The sequence below is a fragment of the Coprinopsis cinerea genome (assembly GCF_000182895.1).
Source record: "Coprinopsis cinerea okayama7#130 chromosome 2 map unlocalized cont3.2, whole genome shotgun sequence".
NCBI classification, from domain to species: domain Eukaryota; kingdom Fungi; phylum Basidiomycota; class Agaricomycetes; order Agaricales; family Psathyrellaceae; genus Coprinopsis; species Coprinopsis cinerea.
This window is the reverse complement of record NW_003307543.1, coordinates 1,418,034-1,439,781: the sequence shown is the minus strand read 5'-3', so window position 1 is coordinate 1,439,781 and position 21,748 is coordinate 1,418,034. Positions and strand designations below refer to the sequence as shown.

At 52.0% G+C, this 21,748-nt stretch overlaps 7 protein-coding genes across 7 annotated transcripts; 4 read left to right on the top strand and 3 right to left on the bottom strand.

The window, feature by feature from the left end:
* Positions 1-591: 591 nt before the first annotated feature.
* Positions 592-8,550, top strand: CC1G_04210 (peptide synthetase; the record flags this gene model as incomplete). The annotated part of the gene is made up of 15 exons (XM_001833179.2): positions 592-1,554; positions 1,605-1,824; positions 1,883-2,014; positions 2,068-2,309; positions 2,363-2,512; positions 2,569-2,737; positions 2,787-3,744; positions 3,799-4,414; positions 4,472-4,762; positions 4,816-5,421; positions 5,473-5,955; positions 5,985-6,248; positions 6,298-6,540; positions 6,598-8,256; positions 8,314-8,550. 15 exons carry the CDS (start codon positions 592-594, stop codon positions 8,548-8,550), a joined length of 7,233 nt encoding a protein of 2,410 aa, XP_001833231.2.
* A 43-nt stretch (positions 8,551-8,593) lies between these two features.
* CC1G_04209 (diaminohydroxyphosphoribosylamino-pyrimidine deaminase) lies at positions 8,594-9,160 on the bottom strand (the record flags this gene model as incomplete). The annotated part of the gene is made up of 2 exons (XM_001833178.2): positions 8,594-9,093; positions 9,148-9,160. 2 exons carry the CDS (start codon positions 9,158-9,160, stop codon positions 8,594-8,596), a joined length of 513 nt encoding a protein of 170 aa, XP_001833230.2.
* A 110-nt stretch (positions 9,161-9,270) lies between these two features.
* CC1G_04208 (transcription elongation factor SPT6) lies at positions 9,271-14,615 on the top strand (the record flags this gene model as incomplete). The annotated part of the gene is made up of 12 exons (XM_001833177.2): positions 9,271-9,559; positions 9,610-10,015; positions 10,066-10,183; positions 10,235-10,963; positions 11,016-11,324; positions 11,376-11,708; positions 11,758-12,300; positions 12,351-12,527; positions 12,577-13,594; positions 13,649-13,831; positions 13,888-14,018; positions 14,072-14,615. 12 exons carry the CDS (start codon positions 9,271-9,273, stop codon positions 14,489-14,491), a joined length of 4,656 nt encoding a protein of 1,551 aa, XP_001833229.2. The 3' UTR covers positions 14,492-14,615.
* Positions 14,616-15,288: 673 nt separating this feature from the next.
* On the bottom strand, positions 15,289-17,926 carry CC1G_04207 (hypothetical protein; the record flags this gene model as incomplete). The annotated part of the gene is made up of 4 exons (XM_001833176.2): positions 15,289-16,467; positions 16,518-16,664; positions 16,724-17,734; positions 17,786-17,926. 4 exons carry the CDS (start codon positions 17,924-17,926, stop codon positions 15,289-15,291), a joined length of 2,478 nt encoding a protein of 825 aa, XP_001833228.2.
* A 131-nt stretch (positions 17,927-18,057) lies between these two features.
* Positions 18,058-19,935, top strand: CC1G_04206 (signal recognition particle protein; the record flags this gene model as incomplete). The annotated part of the gene is made up of 4 exons (XM_001833175.1): positions 18,058-18,135; positions 18,186-18,353; positions 18,408-19,746; positions 19,796-19,935. The coding sequence occupies 4 exons, from the start codon at positions 18,058-18,060 to the stop codon at positions 19,933-19,935; spliced, it is 1,725 nt and encodes a 574-aa protein (XP_001833227.1).
* On the bottom strand, positions 19,741-20,552 carry CC1G_04205 (hypothetical protein; the record flags this gene model as incomplete). Its single annotated transcript, XM_001833174.2, has 2 exons — positions 19,741-20,236; positions 20,289-20,552. 2 exons carry the CDS (start codon positions 20,550-20,552, stop codon positions 19,961-19,963), a joined length of 540 nt encoding a protein of 179 aa, XP_001833226.1. The 3' UTR covers positions 19,741-19,960.
* A 252-nt stretch (positions 20,553-20,804) lies between these two features.
* CC1G_04204 (hypothetical protein) lies at positions 20,805-21,195 on the top strand (the record flags this gene model as incomplete). The annotated part of the gene is made up of 3 exons (XM_001833173.2): positions 20,805-20,958; positions 21,013-21,115; positions 21,171-21,195. The coding sequence occupies 3 exons, from the start codon at positions 20,805-20,807 to the stop codon at positions 21,193-21,195; spliced, it is 282 nt and encodes a 93-aa protein (XP_001833225.2).
* Positions 21,196-21,748: the final 553 nt, after the last annotated feature.

Below are 21,748 nucleotides of genomic sequence, written 5' to 3'. Positions count from 1 at the left end.
GTCTGGGACCGGAACCCTCTTTGGGGCCATTCGGCTAAAAAATGTCATGATATTGTGGTACCTTTTCGAATGGCGAAACGAAGGTAAGGTTACAAGAATTTCTCCAGGAATATAACAGACGGCCAGCAGATGACCGATGATCTAATCAGATTAGCCTGACAACACGTCCAAGATTTACCAGGATTTAAACCCCATAAAGGTTAGATCCATTCACACGCCGGCACAACACGAGGTTCAAATCTCTTATCAGATAGCGTATGATTCTGTGCTCAACCAATCACGGCGCATATCTGATAAGATTTCCCGTTCACTCCCATGCCAAGCACGTCGAACTTCGTCAACTCACATCCGACATTTCAATGTCCCTGGTGGAATTTGCACAAGTCCGCGTGTCGTAACCCAGATCTATGGCCCCGGTTTTCCTCGAATTCGCTGTCATCGGGTCCCCTCCCCGAAAGTCTAGGTCCCTTGTACGTGATTTCTGGCCCAAGGGGCCCGGAGGATGGGTGCAAATCCTTTTCACTGACTTCATCTTTGACTGCGAGGCCTTTTGACCATCACCTGCCTTCCTCATCCCGCAACCGTCCCATTATGGCCTTACGGGACACAGCAGGAGTCCCTCCCCTACTCCAAGGCTATAGCATCGTCGAATGGCCTGACCTTACCTGCGACCGACATCCTTCGCCGACACCATACACCAGCACGCAACCGTTGTCATCTTTCAATGTTCAGTCCCGAGGAAGCCTGCTTCTTGCAGCCATATCCCGAATGCTGGGTGCTTATTGTGGCGCCTCTGACATTCTGTTGGCTGTCCAAGTACCGAACAAACGCGACTACGTCTTCGTCCGTGTAAACTGGTCTGACAACGAGACCTGGCAAGAGGTCGCCGCCCGGACTGCATCCCAGACTCGCAAAACGAAGAGCAAGCTTTTGGTGGGCGACATTCGGCGTGCATTCGAACTTCCGGATAAGCAAAATCCTTGCCCAGTTTTAGTGCGATTCACACCCTCGGAAGAACCGAGTTACTTTTCCGACTTCCCGGCAGTATTCATCTTCGACGCGAAGAAGTCCAGTTTGACGCTATCAGCACCGAAAAGTCTCCTACACCCCTCTATCAACGACCAACTTTTGTCCCAAATTATCTCCCTTTATCATCATGCGGGGGCCAACCCAAAGACACCGGTCTCTTCCAATCCGACTTTCCCATCGCACTTGACGTCAGTTTACGACCGACTCCCAGAGGAAGACATTTCAAATGCATATCCGCATATCCCGCTCGTCAAATTTGCCACAGAGTATCTTGAACGACGCGCGAAAACGAACCCGCACGACATCGCTGTGCGATGGTTTCCCGAACTTTCAATTGACGATTCAAATCTCCCTTCTGAGACTTCGACGTATGAAGAGCTTGACCGGAAGGCGTCTCAGCTTGGGCGATGGCTAGTGACACGCGGGCTTGCTCCAGAAGATCGTGTGGCTGTCTGTCTAAGTCGCGACCTTATCTTCCACGCAGCCTTCTTTGGCATCATGCGTGCAGGTGGTTGTTATGTTCCTGTGAGTACAAATCCGTATGATCTGGGCTTCGTACTGACACGGATTATTAGATCGACCCCGAGCTTCCAGATGAGAGGAAAGCTTATATTGCGCGGGACTCTGGAGCCAAATTTGTCCTTACTACTTCGGAATTATCCTCCCAAGATTTGTTCGGCTCGAGCACTATCTACGTCGATGAACCTGAAGTCGCTAATGCCATTGATGAACAAGACGGCGGTACCTTTAACATTGCCACACCAGAAGGCCTCGGGTACATGTTGTATACCTCAGGTGAGGTCTTTCCTTCTTCCGTTAATCAAGGCATTTGTTCATTGGGCGATTCCCATAGGTACCACCGGGAACCCCAAGGGCTGTCTCCTTACGAATCACGGTCTTGCTCAAGCCATTATCGCATTGAGCAGCACAGCGGCGGACGTTCGGATGAAAGATATCAGAGAAGGGCGTTATCTGGCAGTTGCTTGTGAGTTCGGATTCATTAGCACTGGCCTTGGACTCTCATTCCATTTCTGACAGCCATTGCCTTCGATGTGCACCTTGCCGAAACCATTGTTCCGATGGCTCTGGGCATGCCGTTACTGAGCGCTCCTCGATCCCAATTGCTCGAGAATCTCCCGCAATACGTCAAGTTGCTCGGGATCACCCACTTAGGGATTGTCCCAAGCTTGATCGAGGCAACGTTGAACGCTTCCAAAGACAACGAAGGGGGACTGGCTTTGCGGTACATTGCCAGTGGAGGTGAAAAAATGAGCGACTCAGTAAGTCTCGCGTTATTTCTCTTGATTCATGTAGTTGATTCGTACTGCAACAGATCCTCGACAAGTGGGCGAACCATCCTCAAGTCCGTCTCGCCAACTTCTATGGCCCCAGTGAGGTCACCATCGGCTGTTGTGCCCGGTACATGGACTCGAACACTCCGCGCGCCAACATAGGCAGACCTCTTGCCAATGTATCAGGATATGTGAGTATCTTGTTGCGAATATATAATTCTCGTTCTGAATGACTTACGACCCGCAGGTTGTTGACGCCGACCTCAACATCCTTCCTCGTGGAGGCGTTGGAGAGTTGGTAGTGGAAGGACCGTTAGTTGGCCGAGGGTACCATGGGCGACCGGACTTGACGGAGAAGGTATTTTTGGAATGGCCAGAGAAAGGCCGTTGGGCCTATCGCACGGGCGATTTAGTTCGTGAGTAAACTCCATTTTGCATGACGATCCTTGCTAACATGCTGTCTAGGCATGATGCCCGACTCAACCCTTGAAATCCTGGGACGCATCGACACCCAGATCAAGGTTCGCGGCGTTCGCATCGAATCAGAAGGAATTTCTGCCATTGTGCGCAAAGCGGAAGTACCGTCTGCAGACATGGTTCTCGACGCCACGACTGTCCTTGCAAAGCATCCGGCGCTAGGAAGTGAGCAACTGGTGTCCTTTGTTACCTGGGATTCGACCGTCCCAGTGTCCACTCGGAAATCGTTGCGACCCAGTCTCTCTATTCCACCACGGGGCTTTCTCAAGTCCATTCGGTCGATTTGTAATAAGGAGCTTGCAAGTTACATGCGACCCAACCACGTCATTCCATTGAACTGGCTGCCCCTCAGCTCCAACGGCAAAACGGACACAAAAATCTTGGTGGAGCTCTTCAAGAACCTCGACATCGCCCAGCTGGCTTCACTCATCTCCTCAGAAGACGATGTATCAGTATCGAGGGATTGCACGCCCCTTGAGGCCGAGGTTTTCGAGATCGTCCAACGCCACGCTCCTTCTTATGCCCAGCGTCCTCACCCAGAGCTCAACATCTTCGAGTGCGGGCTTGATTCGATGGGAGTCATCAGATTTGCAGCAGATCTCAAGTTGACCTTCGGCAAGGCGATTCCAGCGACAGAGATCATGAAGAAGCCGGCCTTGCAGGATATTGCGCAACTAGTGCATGTCTCTACCATGAACCACTCGTTGGTCGGTACTCCTCTCCCAACTATTGACGCGGCGACACACAAGCATCTATCATCAATATATTCCAATGACATCGAGGACATCCTTCCACCGTTCCCAGTTCAAGAAGGAGTGTTGGCCCGTTCGGTCGAGGACACAAGCCTATATGTGCAACACGTTATCCTCCATCTGGACTCTGGGACATCCATGTCGCAACTGCAAAGGTCTTGGGAATCGGTTATCGCTGCCCATCCTATCCTCAGGTAAGCGTCATTTACCAAGCGCCTTAGCCAGGGCTAACAAAATGTTTTCAACAGGACTGTATTCTACGTTGATCGCTCCGTCTGGCAGGTCGTTTTCAAATCTTTCAATCTTCCCAACTCTTGGTCGGATCGAAGTTTGTCCGTGAAAACCGTGGAAGAGTTCAGAGCGCGCTTCTATTCCCGTTTCGCTGGTGAAATTACCAAGGACATAAACCGAAACCTTTCCTCGATCCCACCTTTCCGACTTGCTTATTTCAGGTGCACCGGCTTCAATGTCCTCGTGTTGTCTATCCATCATGCCTTGTACGATGGAACCTCCCTTCCGGTTCTACTGAGAGACGTCGAGAACAGCTACCTTGGCCTGGAACGTGTTCAGAAGGCCTCCCTGCGCGCTATATTGGCGGAGATCTCCAAACATGACCTCGCACTGGCACAGCAATTCTGGAGAGATTCTTTCCGCGAGTTCGAGTGGCCTCGCCCCGCTTTCAGGCAGGGCTCGAACGCCTTGGCCTCTTCCGTCAAATATCTATCCGTTCATTTCACTCAAAAGCTCTCCGTCATCAGAGAGGTCGCCAACAAAAAACAAGTCACTCTTCAAGCCCTTCTGTCGTTCACCTTCGCCTATTTGATCGGGTCGCGTCTTTACGACTCCAACGATGTTGCTTTTGGGGTGAGTGACATTCTTCGAATAAAAATCGTATTCGTGGATATTGATATCGAGTTCCAGGTCATCCGGTCAGGCCGTATGCTTCCTGTTGACAATGTCGACGTCGCACTTTGTCCTACAATCACGGTATTGCCCATGCGGGTCAGGCTCGGCGACGCCAATTCGACCCTAGTCAATATTCAGAACGGGATCTCAACTATGACCGAACATGAGCATGTTCCTCTGGGCAAAGTGCAGAATTGGCTCCGTCCTGGTGAACCGCTTTTCGAAGTGCTTTTCTCGGTCTCCGTCCAACAGCAGGAAGAAAGCAAAATCTGGCGCCCGTGTGACTATGAGCCCCCCGCAGCCGATGTATGTTCTAAATCACTACTACCAACCCACCGACCGTACTGAGCGTGTTTTAGTACGCCCTTTCCGTAGAAGCAGTGGTCAATGTTCATGATGACACTTTGATCGTCCGTGCTGCTTGGCTGGACGGTCTGATCACTCAAGACCATGTCGCAGATCTTTTGCACGGATTTGAGAAAGTCACGCTTACATTAGACAAGGGCGAAGAACTGCCGCTTCCCAGTCGCCGTTCACCGGAACCAGTTCGCAAGGTCAATGACGACGAAGATCCTTCTGCTCAAGTCCTTCTCGACCCAGTCGTCGTCGCCGACCTTCAACAAACCATCTGCGACTTTTTGGAAATTCCTACAGCCATTCTAACGAACCGCGTGTCGTTCATCTCTCTTGGCCTCGACTCGATCAAGGCAGTCGGATTGGCGAAGCGTATCCGCGCATTGGGCTACGACGTCAGTTCGACTGAAATCCTTCGGGCGTCGACTCTGAAGCGCTTGGCTCGGGTTGTCAGCAACAACAAGCAGAAGAAGGAAGAACCATACGAACATTACGCTCAGCTTGTCCGACAAGTAGAAGGGTACATCTCGAAGTCCGAGGTGCAACTCTCGCCGGAGGACGAAGTGAAAATCATCCCTTCCACGGCGTTACAATCAGGAATGCTTTCACAGGTACGTACCTGCGTCATCTTGATGACGCTTCACTCACCTTTGGTGTCGCAGACTGTCGGATCGGATGGTCGTCTGTATGTCCATGCATTCCCCTTGACCTTATCCCCGGGTGTCGACGTGCAACGCCTGAAGTCGGCTTGGGAAGCTGCAGCAGAGAAGATTGACATTCTGCGGACCTCTTTCCACTTCATTCCAGACAACGGAACATGGGTTCAAGTCATTCACTCGTTCAACGAGTTGAAATGGTCTATCCAGAATCTCGAGGGTTTCGTCAATGTCACCTCCGCTGTGAAATCATTCGTCGAGAGCATTGAATGCACGGACGAATTTGCCTTCTCCACACCACCCTTTTGGCTTCGCGTTTTCACGCCCCTTAAGGGACCCTCCGTGCTCGCATTGGTGATGCACCATGCACTCTACGACGGGGGTTCCGTAAATTCTTTGCTCGACGTCGTACAACGCATCTATCGCGGCGAGTCAATCTCGTACCCCGTCCAGTTTGCCGATCTACTTCCCGACTTCTTCCGTCAAGAGGTGAAGGCACTGCATTTTGGGAGAAACAGCTGCAGAACCTCGAACGCACCCTCCTTCCCCTTCACTCGCTCCCGAGCTCTGACCCCTACCACATTTCGATCCGACAAGTTGAAGTCAAAGATGTCGATCTGAAGAGGCTTCTGACAGAGACGGAGGTCACACTGCAATGCCTTCTTCAAGGGGCATTGGCACAATCTCTCGCTATACTGACTCGATCTGCGGACGTCGTCTTCGGCAACGTTGTATCTGGCAGAGTTGGACGTGGAACCGAAGAGGTGGTCGGACCCATCTTGGTAGGTTTTTTATCCATTAGGAAGTCGATTCCACTGACCTTGCTGCCAGAACACTATTCCTTGTCGGGTTCACATCTCAGACCATGATTCAGTCGACGCCCTGCTTCAGTCCATTCATCGCTTCAATATGGAGGCGGCGTCATGGCAACAAGCGTCGTTGAGGTCAATCCAGAAGGCACTCATGGTGGACAGAATTTGGGACTGCTTATTCACATTCCAGCCTTTGGCCCCTCCTCCCCAAGCCGCCATCTGGAGTCTCGATATCGAGGAACACGAAGACATCCATATACAGGTGTGTCCACATGGCTTCACTGTCACAGCGCGAGGTGTACTGAAACCTATTGGCCAGTATCCACTCCATGTAGAGATCGAGCAGAACAAAGATGGCTTCTCGGTGCGTTGTGCCTGCCAATCCAACGTCTTGGACAAAGCAGGTCTCTTAAATTTCATGGACACTCTATCCAATACGGTTCAGCAATTTGTCGCCAATCCCAAAGAACGCATTGGTCGTACCTTCTCTGTCCCATCACCTTCCAACACGGATCCTACTCCCACCACCGTGGTCGCTCCAGCACCAGCGACGGTTCAAGCGGGAATCATTCACCCAGTTCTGTTGTCAGCGATCCGCGACTTCGCCCCTGACGCGGAAGTAACCTTCGACACTCCTCTCCCAGCCTTGGGTATCGATTCCATAACTGCCATCCAGATATCTGGAAAGTGCAGGCGATCTGGCCTTCGTCTGACTGCAACCCAGATCTTGAACTCCAGCACTGTGAAGGATCTGGTTTTGCAAGCCACCGAGATCAAGGCGACCGCCAAGTCGACACAGGTCTCTGATGGAGTCTTCAAACCCCTCTCCAGCGAGGAGAAGGACAGCATCGCGCGCCGGTTCGCAGACGACGCCAAATACATCGAGAACATCTCGGTCACCACAGCTGGCATGAAATGGGCCATTGGTGGTTGGCAACGGACGAACGGATCTCTGTTCCAGTACCTCTTTACCTTCAAGCTCCCGGACGACGTCGATCACGCAAGGTTCAAAAACGCCTGGCATATGTTTATCCGGCGCCATGAACTAATGCGGTCCACCTTTGCCACTGCCCCAGGTGGCACCGAACCTCGAATCGTGACCTTCTCCAAGGACTTCAAGTTTGATCACTGGGCTGAAATAGTGGTCGACGACGCTGTCTTCTATCGGCGTCTCCTCGGGAAGATGAAGGAGATGGTTTCTGACCCTGTCCCGATTTCCCGCCCCCCTGTTCGAGCGGCTCTTTTCCGGTCGGACAAGCAGTCCTATTTCATCTTCCATATTCACCACTTCCAATACGATGCATGGAGCATGCAAGTCCTTCTGAACGATCTCTCCTCTATCTATTACGATCAAGAACCTTGGGCCGTTACCGATCTCCGGGCATTCACGTCTCTTTTCGATCCCAACGAAGAGCGCCTTAGCGTACAACGGAGGTTCTGGGAGAAGGCACTGTCTCCATCGTTCAAACCTTCGCTCCTCCCTTCATTGTTGAACGAGGTACAAGGGCCTTTAGCCACCCCAACAGGACAGCCTCAGTTAATCATGGTTCCGGGGGCTTTGACGAATGTCTCCCGGTACGAAGAGCAGGCGAGAAAACTGGGGGTCACTTTGCAGACGGTCTTGCTCGCCGCTTGGGCGCAGGTCCAGGCCAACCGCTCCCGCACCTCGGCCTCGACGTTCGGAGTTTGGCAAGTCAGTCGTTCCGGGCACATCGACGGCATCGAGCGTCTTGCGGTTCCTTGTGTCAACGTGCTCCCTATTCATGTGAAGGTGGGAGGGTCGCTGGTGGAGGTCACGAAGCGCATCCAAGTTGATCTCTCGGAGAGGCTGTCACAGCCAGTTATCGAGCATAGCGACCTGGTCAATATTTCCAAGTGGACTGGAATGTCGGGAGAGACCCCCATTTTCAATGTCAATGTCAACGTCGTCAAGCTCCCTGTTACGCTCAAGCGCGATGGTTTGGTGGAACCTGTCAAGGTGAGAAGGCATCTCGTCGTTTTCCATTTCGACCTATTGATGACCAACATTTTACAGGCTCCGTATTACATTCCAAGGATCGCGGTCCCAACAGTGACACCCACTCTGGACCGGCTGGCAGTCTCCCCTCTTTGCCAGAACGACGTGGTGGTGGACATCATTGTTTACGAAGAGTCGGATTCTATCTTGATGTCCATTGAAGCTGTGGATAACATCATGACTGAAGGCCAGGCGAAGGACATCATCCAAGAATGGGCTTCCGTTGTTTCGACCACCCTTTCGTACAAGGATTAGAATATGTTTAAAATGCTGTAATCTCCTTTAGAGCCCGTAATGATTAATGTCCCTTCCTTGCTACACGAAGACAATCTTCCTCCATGCCACTGAGCCATATAACTTCAATCCCGGCAGCCTTGAGGCGATCTGCGCCCTCACATTTGACGAAATCGGGGGGCTCATTGACGCCAATGATACATCGTCGCACCTTTGCTTTGATAAGGGCGTCTGCACAGGGGCTTAGACCCGATGTCCTGATTGAGCAAGGCTCCAGAGTGGTGTAGACGTCCGTGCATTCTAGGATCTTGCTCAGATCGGAGGAGGCTTCATATGACTCGGACAGCGCTGACCATTCCTTTGGTGATATTTCCGCAACCTTGGCCAATGCATTTGCCTCTGCATGTGTGTTTCCTGGAAGTTCTCGAGAATAGCCGGTGGAGAGCACGACAGACTTGTGTAGGAGGCGCGCGACGAGAACGCATCCGACGCAAAAAGCACCTGGAACTGGGACCGCTTTCTCGGCTTCCTCTAGGGCCATTTTCATATAGACAATATGGTCGTCTTGTATAGACAATAAGCAGTGGTCTGGGATACAACATTTTCGAAAACGCATACCGTGGGGGGCCATCGTAGTTCCGCTCAAGGGTGTTGCTTACAAATCCTGTACATACAAACTTCATTCGGGTTCCAGCGAACGCGCCGGCTTCTCACCTTCCACACTGACGTCCAAGGTCACCAATGGCCTCTCCCACACTTGAAGAATTCACTCATTTTCAAAACGAGGAAGAAGATGTCCCTATGACCACACACGAAGAAGAGGACGGCGAGGGGGAAGGGGAGGCAGACGATGTTGCAATGAGGAACCTGGACGATAGCTCGGAGGAGGAGTCAGAGGACGAAGAGGAAGAGAGGAGAATTCGCGAGGGTTTTATTGTCGACGAAGATGAGGAAGAAGAAGAGGAAGACGAGGAGGAGGAACGTGAAAGAAGACGCCGTCGCAAACGCCGAAAGAGGCACCACCGTCGCCGTAAGTATGCTCCTTGTTCTCCGTATTCACTTGGATTGACCCAAGCATAGGCGAGGAAGAGGAACAATTGGAAGAGGACGATCTCGAGTTACTGGAGGAAAACACTGGGACGTCACACAAGAATCGTCTCAGACGGTTACGACGCGGTCGCGAATCCGAGTCTCCGCCAGCGGCATCTTCATCCAAGCGACGAGCTATCATTGAGTCTTCAGACGAGGACCTCGATAGAGACGATGGTCGCAATCGTAGCTCCGCGGTACATGACTTGTGGGATGATGAAAAGCGAGGCGACGACGACGACGATGGAATGGATACAGACAGCTTTATTGAATACAGTGACGATGAAGCGGGGGGACAAGAAGGACGAGAAGAAAGGCGACGTGCTCAGAAACAGGACGCAGAACGTCGTCGACGAGCACGTGGAGCGCGCCCAGAGCTTGCTGGAATCGATATCAAGTACGTTTAATCAAACCACCGGCTACGACTACATATTGACCCTTTGACAGCGCATGGGACGAACTGCACGACGTGTTCGGGGATGGGGAAGATTACAACTGGGCGTTGGAGCTTGACGATGACATTGAGCAGATGGATTATCTTAAGCCTGACATGAGATACCAGGATGTGAGTAATCTTTGCTGCATGCTCACCGAACTGTAACTGATTGATTTAAAGGTTTTCGAGCCGAGTGAAATTCGACGCCGACACTTGACAGAGGACGACGATCTCATCCGAGCAAGAGATGTTCCGGAACGCATGCAACTTGCTTCTTCCGCCCTGTCACAATCTTCGTCATTGTCGCTTTACGGAGTCATGGCTGAAGATGATCTAGGGGGAGCTGCTATGTGGGTTACCCAGAGGCTACCTTTGCGGAAGACCCACCAGTTCTTTGCCAGCGATGGCGAGTACCAACACCTCAAGAGCCACTTGGTGATGGCTGTCACCTTTGTACTCAAGTCCCTCTTCGTCGACCAGTACGAAGTTCCCTATATCTGGGTCCACAAGCGTGACTATATATCCCACTTCGACACCAACGACCCCAAAAATCGTTTTGAATTGCTGGGCCTTTCCGAACTCTGGATCATCATGAACCTGGGCCAAAAATACCGCTCACTTCTCGAACGCCGGAAAACGCTGACGACCTTTTACGAGCGCCTTCAAGTCAACGATGAATATTTCGACTCGGACCTTCTACCCCAGGTTGACAGCATCGAGTTTGTGGCCGACGCCACTGAGTGGTTGACTATGAAGTACAGAGACAGGAAGGAAGAACAACAGCAGCAACCGGAATTGAGATTCCACGACGATGAAGAGCCACAACCAGAAGTCAAGAAGCCTAAGATGCCAAGTCGCATATCTGCCTATGAAATCGCTAAAAAGAGCATAGTTTCCAAACTGGCAGAGGTACGTTGGTGCATAATGGGCGTAAAAATCATTCTGACGGTATGGCAAACAGGGTTTCGGTATCGAGCCTCACCAAGTCGTCCAGAACTATTTCAACATGGGGGCTGTCAACACCCATTATGTCGAAGATCCCGAGTTGAATCCCATCGCCTTTGCTGAGCAATACGTCGATCCGGACCCAGTGAAGGCCCAATCTCCGGAGGCGCTCCTCGCACGTGCCCGCATGGTCATGGCTACAGAGCTCGGCAAAGACCCTCTCCTGCGCAAGGAAATTCGAAAGCTCTTCCAGGAAGAGGCTCTCATCTCCGTCGAGCCCACAGAACGGGGCATCGCAAAAATCGACGACCATCATCCTTACTTTGTCAGTTTTGCATCTCCTTCAACACTCCATTGAACTCACGCTTTTTCGCAGAACTTCAAATATCTATTCCGAAAGCGAGTCAAGGACATGACGACCTCCTCCCAATTCTTACTCATTCTCACCGCGGAAGCCGAACATCTTGTCACTGTCTCCGTTTTCCTTCCTCCCGCTGTCCTTCAGACCTTTGAGAAGAGGCTGTCCGATGCTATCTGTTCGGACAGCTTCAGCGATTCTGCCAAAGCTTGGAATATGGAGCGCAACCTCGTAGTGCAGGAAGTTCTCGAGAAACATCTCATTGCCGTTGGTGTCAAGTGGACTCGCGAATGGCTGCGCGATGAAGTGGAGGACTTCCTTGCACAGAAATGTGCGGAGAAATTGCGAGAGGTGCGCTTTTCCGTTTACTTACCTTGTCATCTATTGACCGTATATGTAGCGCGTTGATGTTGCTCCGTATATGCGTCGCTCCCTTGGCGAGGGCGAATATGCCTCGTCTGTGCTAGCCGTCTCATGGGGCAAGGGCGACCCTCACAAGGATCCGATCACTATGGTTTTCCTGGACACTGCTGGACGTCTTCGCGCCCAGACCAAGATCGACAATCTCTATGATCAAGACAACCTGGACGAGTTTCACGACCTAATTGGTCAAAAGCGACCAGATATCATCGTCATTGGAGGGTTCAGCATGGCCACAGTCAAACTCAAGCAGCGGATTACGGAAGTTTTGAGCGCGCAGGCTTACAGTCAAGATGGAGCTCTAATCAGACCAGAGTTCCAAATAAATGTGAACTACGTCCCCGACGATGTTGCCAGGATATACCAACATAGTGAGCGGGCAACTGAGGAGTTCAGCTCCCTCTCCTTGACGGCAAAGTACTGCGTTGGCCTAGCCCGTTACATGCAGAGTCCTCTGAACGAGTTCGCTGCCCTCGGTCCAGACGTTGCAGCCATATCCTTCGACGAAGAAGACCAGCATTTAGTGAGACTCTTCGGAAATTGGCAACTGTCGGATACTTACTCTCTCCTCAGGTTCCTAAAGAGAAGCTGCTGTTGGCCTTAGAGCGCGTCTTGGTTGATGTTACCAACGCTGTGGGCGTCAACATTAACCGGTCCGTCTCTGATCCATATTATCAACACCTCCTGCAATTCGTTTGTGGGCTTGGGCCAAGGAAGGCGAATGCCCTCGTCGCAAAAATTGCGTCGTTGGTACGTAAAGCTACACTGTGTTCTGACTCATGTTTGACGCCGCCTTTAGGGAGGAAATCTCGTCAACCGGGAACAATTCATCAAGGCTGGTGTGTTGACCACCAAGATCTTCCTCAACGCGGCAGGCTTCCTGCGTATCACTCAGTACAAAGGCGAAGCGCGACTTGATAAACACCGACACGACGATGACAACGCCCCAGACCCATTGGATGACACCAGGATACACCCCGAGGACTATGAGTTAGCACGCAAAATGGCGACCGACGCATTGGAATTGGATGAAGAGGATATCCACGACGAACACCCGTCGCATGTTGTCAACTTAATCATGGTGGACCGAGAGAGGGAGAAGAAGCTCATGGAATTGAACTTGGACGAGTTCGCAATCAGCTTATACGAGGCCAATCAAGACCAGAAGCGGCATACACTCAGCCTCATCCGGAATGAGCTCCTCCATCCCTTTGCTGATCAGCGAAGATTGTTCCGGTTCCCGGAGGGATGGGAAATCATTACCATGCTTAGTGGCGAAACCCCCCGCACTTTGCGTGTTGGTGTCATTGTGTCCGCTGTCGTCAACAGAATCAACAGCGGCTTCGTCAATGTCCGACTGGATTCTGGCATCGAGGCAACTATCAATGCTCAATACATCGCAGACAAGCCCGATAATCCCAACAAGCTTGTTAAGAAGGGTCAGACCGTCACCGGCGTTATCATCGACTGCAGAATCGAGGAAGACAACAAAGAGACGTTGTTCGTCGAGCTATCAACGCGTAACAGGGAGGTCCAGGACGGAGACCAAGCCTTCAGGCGGGTCGCTCATGACGAGCATTGGAATCAAGCTCAGCACGACAAGGACAAGGACGCTCTCGAACGCAAGAAACGTCAGCAGACGGATAGGTCCCGCAGGGTTATCAAGCATCCCAACTTCCACAACTTCAATTACGCGCAGGCCGAGGCGTATCTTGAGAAGCAGCAGCGCGGCGACGTCGTCATCCGCCCTTCATCGAGGGGCAACGACCATTTGGCTGTTACTTGGAAAGTGGACACTGGTCTTTACCAACACATTGGTGGGCAGTATGCTTTTCTCCGTTTGGAGCCTCCATCTCACCGATTCTTTGCAGATGTCGTCGAGAAGAACCCAGATCCCACGGGCCAGACAGCGGGAGGGCAGCTCTATGTCGACGACAACCACGTATATGCGGACTTGGACGAGCTCATCGTCAACCATGTCCAGGCAATGGCACGTCGTGTGGAAGATTTGATGAACCACGAGAAATTCAAACCTGGGACAGAAGAAGACTTGCGTATGTTGCGTTAAATTGCTCCTCTTTTGGCGATGTTGCTGACCTTTTGACGCTAGACCTATTCCTCAAGAACTTCCTCGCTGCAAATCCTATGAAGAGCATGTACGGTTTCACACTCAATCGCAAGAAGCCAGGCAACTTCAGCCTCTGCTTCCTCGCCAACAAAAACTCGACTGTGCAAACCTGGGTATGTTATCTTTTGACCGTAGAGTATGATTACAAACCTAATCGCCACTTCAGCCAATCCGGGTTACTCCTGAAGCATACTATCTATTCGATGCTTCCGCTGTCGGTGTCTCCGAGTTGTGCGATGCCTTCAAAGTTCGCCATCTTCACGAATCGCAAACTCGGGCAGCCCAAGCACAAAATGGCGGGAAAACCCCCTTTGGTGCGGGACATGGTAGAACACCAGCCCGACCTATTGGCGCTGCCACTCCTGGCCATGCATCTGTACGACATGTTGGCCGAACGCCCAACCCGTATGGGCACAACCCCATGGTACCCCAACCTCCATATGGTTCCAGCACTTACGGGTACCAGACTCCGAGCCACCGACCCCACCCCAACATGCCGCCACCTGGCGGCCAGGGACCTCCTCGTCCTCCGATGCATGTACAGCAAAATAACCCTGGTTCTGGTTGGGGGCAAGGAGGCTGGTAGTGTTCATTTAATTACTTTCTCTTGTCGTCTTGTAATTTGTTGCTCACCTGGCACGTCTATTTTTTCTAATTTCGTTTGTTGTTCTCTTGTGTGACGTTTTATCTATGTCAGTTTCGGCAATGGCACTGTGTACATTAGATTCTACATTTCTGAATGCGATAGTAGATTACGGTCGACTAGGTAATAAAGTAGATGGGCTGAGAAGAATGGCTGGTATCAGAACAACTGTTTGATGTCATGGACGAAGACGGTTCTTGTCGAGTCGCCGTGCCATCCTCGATTGCTGCTCGCTGTTATCATAAATCTGGCTCCTGGGTCGACAACTGGCGATCTCGTTAGGTCGAGGCTTTCTGAGACTACGGTTTGCACTTACGCATTTGCGAAATGTAGCCTCCATGGTGTCCCGGAATGATCTTGAATAATACACCGCCTCGCGAAGAACGGGACATTGAAGAGTCTTCCCCAGCTGCTTCGGCAACGTTCCAAAGACGAATATTATCCACAGAGGCGCTACAAGCCAAAGTTAGCCTATTGCATGAACAAAACCCTCAACGACTAGTACTCACCAAGCAATGTGTCGACAATCAGGGAATGGTACCACGCAAGAAACGACGCCTGAACTTGGTGGATTTCGGATTGTCTTCAATAGCCGAGGGATGTTGTCAGGCCCTGACCTGCCCATCAACCGGACATCCCAGACATCAATTGTTCCATTTCGCCGACCAGCGTATATCTGACCTCCGTCCCATGACCAACACGCCTTGAGGGCAACGAAATGTTAGCTTTCATAGATGCATCTAGGTGAGGAAGCTTACGCTGAGACACCATGGCGGAGTCTTCTCGCTCATCCAGAGTCGTCCGACCCCTCTTCCTGGGCTCGACACACGTCGATCCCAGAGTATCACTTGCCCGTCAACGAAGGCAGTCATGAGTAAATCGCTGGAAAAATTTTGATACCCTGCCGGCTCCAAGAGAGGAGGCGCATTCTTGGGAGCCGCGATACCTCCTCCGATGGAAGACGACGGAGCCTGCGTAGCGGGTCTCGAAGGCTTGACGGAGGCAGCGCGCGGTGGCTGCGGTTGCGGTGGAGGAGGGGGCAGTGGTGGTGGTTGAGATTGCTGTTGTTGTTGTGCTTTCGACGGTGAGACAGATCCAGCTTTGGAAGCCCCGGACGGCTTTGCCAGTTGGAATTGGAATTGTTGGCCTCCTTGAGGCGGAGGTGCTGGTTGTGCTGCAGGGGGGATCGCATGGAAATATGACTGCACGCCCGATTGTTGTTGGTTTCCTTGCGGTGCAGATGGGCCAAGATTGAACGTGACAAAATGGGACTGGGGTGCGCCAGGAACGACGGGTTTGGCTGCATTCACATTGCCAGGCGGATTAGTGGCGGGGTTGAGAGGGGCAGTAAAGGTGATATTGGAATACGGGTTAGAACCTTTAGCAAGTTGCTGCTGCGCTGGTGGTGAATTCGATGGTTCTGCAGGTTGCGGCGGTGTTGGGTTGCCTTCCCCGTCCCCATCGTCCCCTTCCTCGTCGAATAGAGGATCAAAGGAGTCGTCGGATTTGTTGTCGGCGTCGTCACCTTGGCCGTCCATGGCATCGGGCTCTGTTGGATTCGAAGACGATTCCTGAGGAACGGGTGTTTGACTGTCATGTTTGGAGGGAGATCCCCCAAGCAATGACATTGATCCGGTTGCATCACCCATGGATACGTCTACAGGTCCTCTTGTGTGTGTCGCAGCGGTAATCGGGTCTTCCATCTTTGCAGCCAAGATAGGGTTCGAATCTCCGTCGAATTCCTCATCTTCCTTGTCCCGTCTCTCTTTCTTGCGATCCTTTCGTCTATATACGACGGCAGCAGGAGGGGAGGGGTCAACGTAAGGGCCGGAATAATCTGGACGGACAGCAATGGCAGCGAGCTGCGCTCCATGCGCGATGAAATTACGAACGTTCTTGCCTGTATTGAGGTCCCATTGCTAATATCAAGCTGAGTAATGTATCTTGAAAACCTAATAATAAACCTTACCAGAGCTTCACCATCCCAGCCTGCACTGAAGAAACTTTTTTCGTCATAATCCATCGCCATGGCCGAGACAGGTCCGCGATGCTTGTCCATGGTATGGATGAGACGTCCAGGCTCATGTCGCACTGTGAACAAGTTAATATGACCAGACTGGTAAGGGAGTCAGCAGTCGTCTCAGAAATTTACTTCAGAAAAGGAAGAAGACTCACGTCGCTACCGGCGAGTGCCCACAGGCCGTCAGAGTGCATCAGTAGGCTATATACAGGTGCGAGCCCATCTGAATCGTCTCCAAAGGTCGAGATAAACGGACCCGATTGAGGCATGGCCAAGTTGGAGAGCAATCCCAACCGTCTCTGGCTCTCTCCAATCGCGGGGTTTTCCCACCAACATCGTATCTGGCCGCTCTTGAACAGTCCTTCCACCACGCCCGCGTGCTGCCTTTGAGGCTGGGTCAAAAACGTTTTGCCATTCACCGCAGCAAATATATCATAGCTTCTGATATAGCCGTCGTCTGACCCTGTTATGAAATGGGTCATGCACTGGGACGAGGCCAAGGCGTTGGTTGGGACTGGATGTGGGAGCGCGCAGATGGCCTCGACGGCATATGACCGTGGAGTTCGCGGCGACGCGTTGACTGGATCTGAGGGTGGAGGCGCCGTTCCATTTAAGGCGAGAGAAGAGGTAGAGAGGTTGCTTCCAATGGGAGCAAAGATCAAAGAACGCCTATGGCGCGTTTCGGGCGATGGTGAACGCCGTCGACGTGCTGGTGAGCCCATTGTCACAGAGGTCGGTGACTGTGGTTGGGGCGGTGAAGAAAGCGGTTGCATAGACGCATCTCTGTCGTCTTCTGCATTGAGCAAGGGAATATCCAAAGGTGGGGGCGCGCTTGTCCCAGGCGATATTCCGCGCGCCTGTCCAAGCTGCGGAGGCTCCTCTTGGTCGTCGCCAAACAAGTCGTCCTCGAGAGCCAGTTCTTCATCGTTCGTGCTAATTTCAGGTGCCTCTGCAGCAGACTTCTCCAGTTCGTGAAGCTCTGAAAGTTCGGCGTCAATGTCCATAGCTTCCTGCAACTCTTGCTGAAGCCTGTCGGCTTCTTCGTCCTCTTCCTCTGCATTGTCGTCTACCATGTCGTTGTCGTTATCGTTGTCATTGTCGTTGTCATTATCCTCTCCTTCATCTTCATCGTCGTCCGAGTCATCCGAATCGTCTGTGTTCGAGTCCTAAATCATTGATAACGTCAATTGGTAGACCAAAGAAGAACACATGCGTACATCGTCTCCGTCCGTCCCGTTATCCCCTGCACCTCCAGTAGGATCGTAATCCCCGGCCTCGCTACCACCTACACCGTCGTCCTCAACTTCAAGGTCGTATTCGTCGTCCTCTGAATCATGGCTTGCTTCGCTCGGGTGCATATTGAAAACTGAAGCTGTGATGGTCGTGGAGAAAGGGGCAAACCCCCAAACGGCAAAGGGACACGAGCGCCCTCCGCATTAGGAAGTTGCGATCATCCTCGTCTTGACTCTGCTCCCCCAGGACCCTCACTATGGTTTTAGCAGATCTAGGTCGAAAACTCAATTCAGCACTTTCTTCACTCAACAGGGCGCCAGTAATCGATGAGAAGGTAATAAACCTACTTCTATTCAAGATTCTGGGCCTAAACGGCACACACAGGTCCTCGATGCGACTCTCAAAGAAATCACCGCTGCTCTGCTGGAGTCCGATGTCAACGTCAAACTCGTTGCATCGCTGAGGCAAAAGGTCAAGGCCAAAGTAAAGGCTGCTCTCGACGGCCAGGGCGAGAAGAAGGAACCGAGCAACAAGAAGCATTTGATCCAGAAGGTACTCATTTATCGAACTACCCAATATTCAGTCGTCACTAAATCGACTCCACAGGCTGTCTTCGATGAACTCGTAGCCTTGGTAGACCCGGGTGTCGAACCCTACAAACCCGTCAAGGGTCGCACCAACGTCATCATGGCCGTCGGTCTACAGGGTAACGGCAAAACCACGACATGTACCAAGCTCGCCGCCTACTACCAGAAACGTGGATTCAAATCCGCCATCGTTTGCGCGGACACTTTCCGTGCTGGTGCCTTCGACCAAACTCGCCAATCATGTACCAAAGCCAAAATTGCTTACTTTGGTAGCTACACCGAAACCAACCCGGTCTCTATCGCCCAACAAGGTGTCCAGAAGTTTAAGAAGGAGAGGTTCGAGGTGGTGATCGTGGATACCAGTGGGCGGCATAAACAGGAGAGGGAGCTGTTTGGAGAGATGATAGAGATCAGCGAGGCGGTGAAGCCAGACATGACGGTGCTCGTTTTGGATGCGAGTATTGGTCAAGCTGCGGAAGGACAGGCGAAGGCCTTCAAGGAATCGGCAGACTTTGGCGCGATCATTGTCACCAAGATGGATGGTCATGCCAAAGGAGGAGGAGCTATCTCGGCTGTGGCGGCCACCAAAACACCAATCATCTTCCTGGGTGTAGGAGAACATCTACACGATCTTGACAGGTTCTCTCCTCAACCTTTCATTTCAAAACTACTCGGACTTGGCGATGTTCAGGGACTCATGGAACACATGCAAGATCTGGCGACACAGAACCCTGACAAACAGAAAGAAATGGCGAAGAAACTCGAAGAGGGAAAGCTTTCGATCCGAGACTGGCGCGAACAAATACAGAACGTGATGAACATGGGTCCGATAAGCAAGATTGCGAGCATGATCCCCGGATTGCCGCAGGAGTTGCTGCAAGGATCGGACGAAGAAGGCAGTATGAGGATGAAGAGGATGATTTACATCACGGACAGCATGACCGCAAGCGAACTGGATTCCGATGGGTCACCATTTCTACTCACAGGAAAGGACGGCAAACCAACCGGCCTCACTTGGAGGGTCACCCGCGTGGCGAAGGGCAGTGGTACTAGCGTTCGGGAAGTGGAGGAACTGCTATGTCAGTACCGGATGATGGCGAATATGGCGAAACAGGCTGGCGGCAAGAACGGCTGGCTAAGTGCGATGCAGAAGATGCAGCAGGCTGCTGGTGGTAAAGGACGTGGACTTAATGGCATGCCTACGCCACAGCAGATTCAAGCAATGCAGCGTGCGATGCCGCCCGGTATGTTGCAGCAGATGCAGAGACAGCTTCGCAGTGGTGGCGGTATGCAGGAGATGATGAAAGCCATGATGCAGGGACAAGGAGGCGATCAGTTCGATATCGAGGAAATGCAAAGTAAGCAAACTGCTTCGTGTACATGTAACAGATGGCTGATATGTTACAGGAATGATGGCACAAATGGGTGGCGGAGGGCTAGGGGGATTGGGTGGATTGGGTGGTCTCGGAGGATTGGGGGGACTGGGCGGCATGCCTAACATGGCGGATATGTTTGGAAAGATGATGGGCGGGATGGGTGGCCGATAATGGGAACGACCTTGAAACTTATCCATCACCTGGACTCTGTCTCCCTCCTCCATGCCTTCTTAATGCGGGACGCTGCGGACTTGTTACCGAATATGAAGGCAGACGTTCGTTTGTCTGCGCCAGTCGTCTTGGACAGGTCCTCAGTGGGGAAGAGTATCATTATCCAACCGGACCCAGCTAGTATGAGATTCGCGAGGAAGAATGTAGTTGCGAAAGAATGGGGAGGGTTTGTGTTGTAGGCCAGGAAGGTGGATAATGATGACGCCACGGTCAGTGGCACGAGCAATGGATGTGCCTTTGTCTAGCCGGATATTCAGCACGTCAGTTTTGTACATTATTACTATTCGACATACGTTCAATAGCAAAGAAACAGCGAATGCCAACAGGTAGATCCCAAAGTGGAGTGAGAGGAAGCGCTCGAGGTGTGAATTGGTGTCACTCCCACGTTCTGCAGCAAGGTACTGGACGAAACCTGGAAACAACGCTAGAAGCAGGCCCAGGGCTGCAAGAACGGCAGCCTGAATGAATGTATTGGTGTCCAAGTCTGATCGTTGTTGTGTCCGTTGTTGGGTAGGCTGTCGGCGCTGTGACAAGTCGGTGAGCTCGATGGTGTCCATGACGGTGGTGGTTTAATGAGAGAAATTGTGTCTCACGTGGAAACAATCCGATTTATTCTCTTCGGTTACTTGAACTTGTTAGTCTACAACAACTAACAGGCGCTTTACCAGTTTCTCTTTTCAATATAAGATCATGCCCTTCCTGTCACATCGACCCGTTGTTGCCCAGTATTCATGTTTCCGACACAATCTGCCCAACCTCAACAAGACGTCCCTCTCGACGACTTCTTTCGCGACTACCATGGCCGCAGAATGTCTTCTGTCTCCTCCACATACCCTCTCCCCGTCGACGACGACGAGGTCAAACGCTCAGAGCTTCACCACCGCATGATGCAGTTCGTCTTTTCAGGCAAGAACTACGTCGGCCCCGTCAAAGAGGCCCTGCAGTTCGGTCAGAAGCGGCGTAGTGCGTGTGCCCCTACTTCTCTCGATTTATCACCCTATTGAGCCATTCTTCCAGTTCTCGACCTTGGAACCGGTAGCGGCCAATGGGCTATCGATATGGCGGACGAGTTTCCCCGTGCAGAGGTCATTGGAATCGACATAGCGCCTATTCAACCCAAGTAGGTTGCCTCTTCCGGCATCCCCGCACCTCATTGCTCACCACAGTCCCAACAGATATGTTCCTCCGAATTGCACGTAAGCTCGCCTTTTGTCTGTTACCACCAGACCGGAACGCTAACCCTTTCGTTTCCGCGCCTTTCGTCCATTTTTCTTTTTCGCCGGTTGGCCCTTGGTGTGTTAATTAACGCGCCACTGAAACGGGACCTGATGATCATGACCTATTTCCTTGTTCGCTCCCTCCTGGCTGCCTCCCTGTGCCTTGTTCGCTCGACGACCTTTGCTCGGCTGTGCTATCGGGATGCTTCAACCCCTGTGCCTTGCCCGAAATACGTCATATCTAGCTTCGAAACATGCGATCTGGACGACGCGTTCTTGCCTTATCCTTCCGCGTCGTTTGATCTCATACACGCGCGGAGTGTGCATCTCGGGGTAAACCAGCGCAATGTCCAAATCCTAATCTCAAACAAACCTTATTCATTCCTTTACTTAGGTTCGGAACTACCCTCGCCTTGCTCAAGAAATCGGGCGATTGCTGCGACCGGGTGGCCTGGTCCTCCTCGTCGAACCCGATCTGGAGCCCATCATCATTCAAGACAACGACATTCGACTGTCCCAGGCAAACGCCGTGCAGG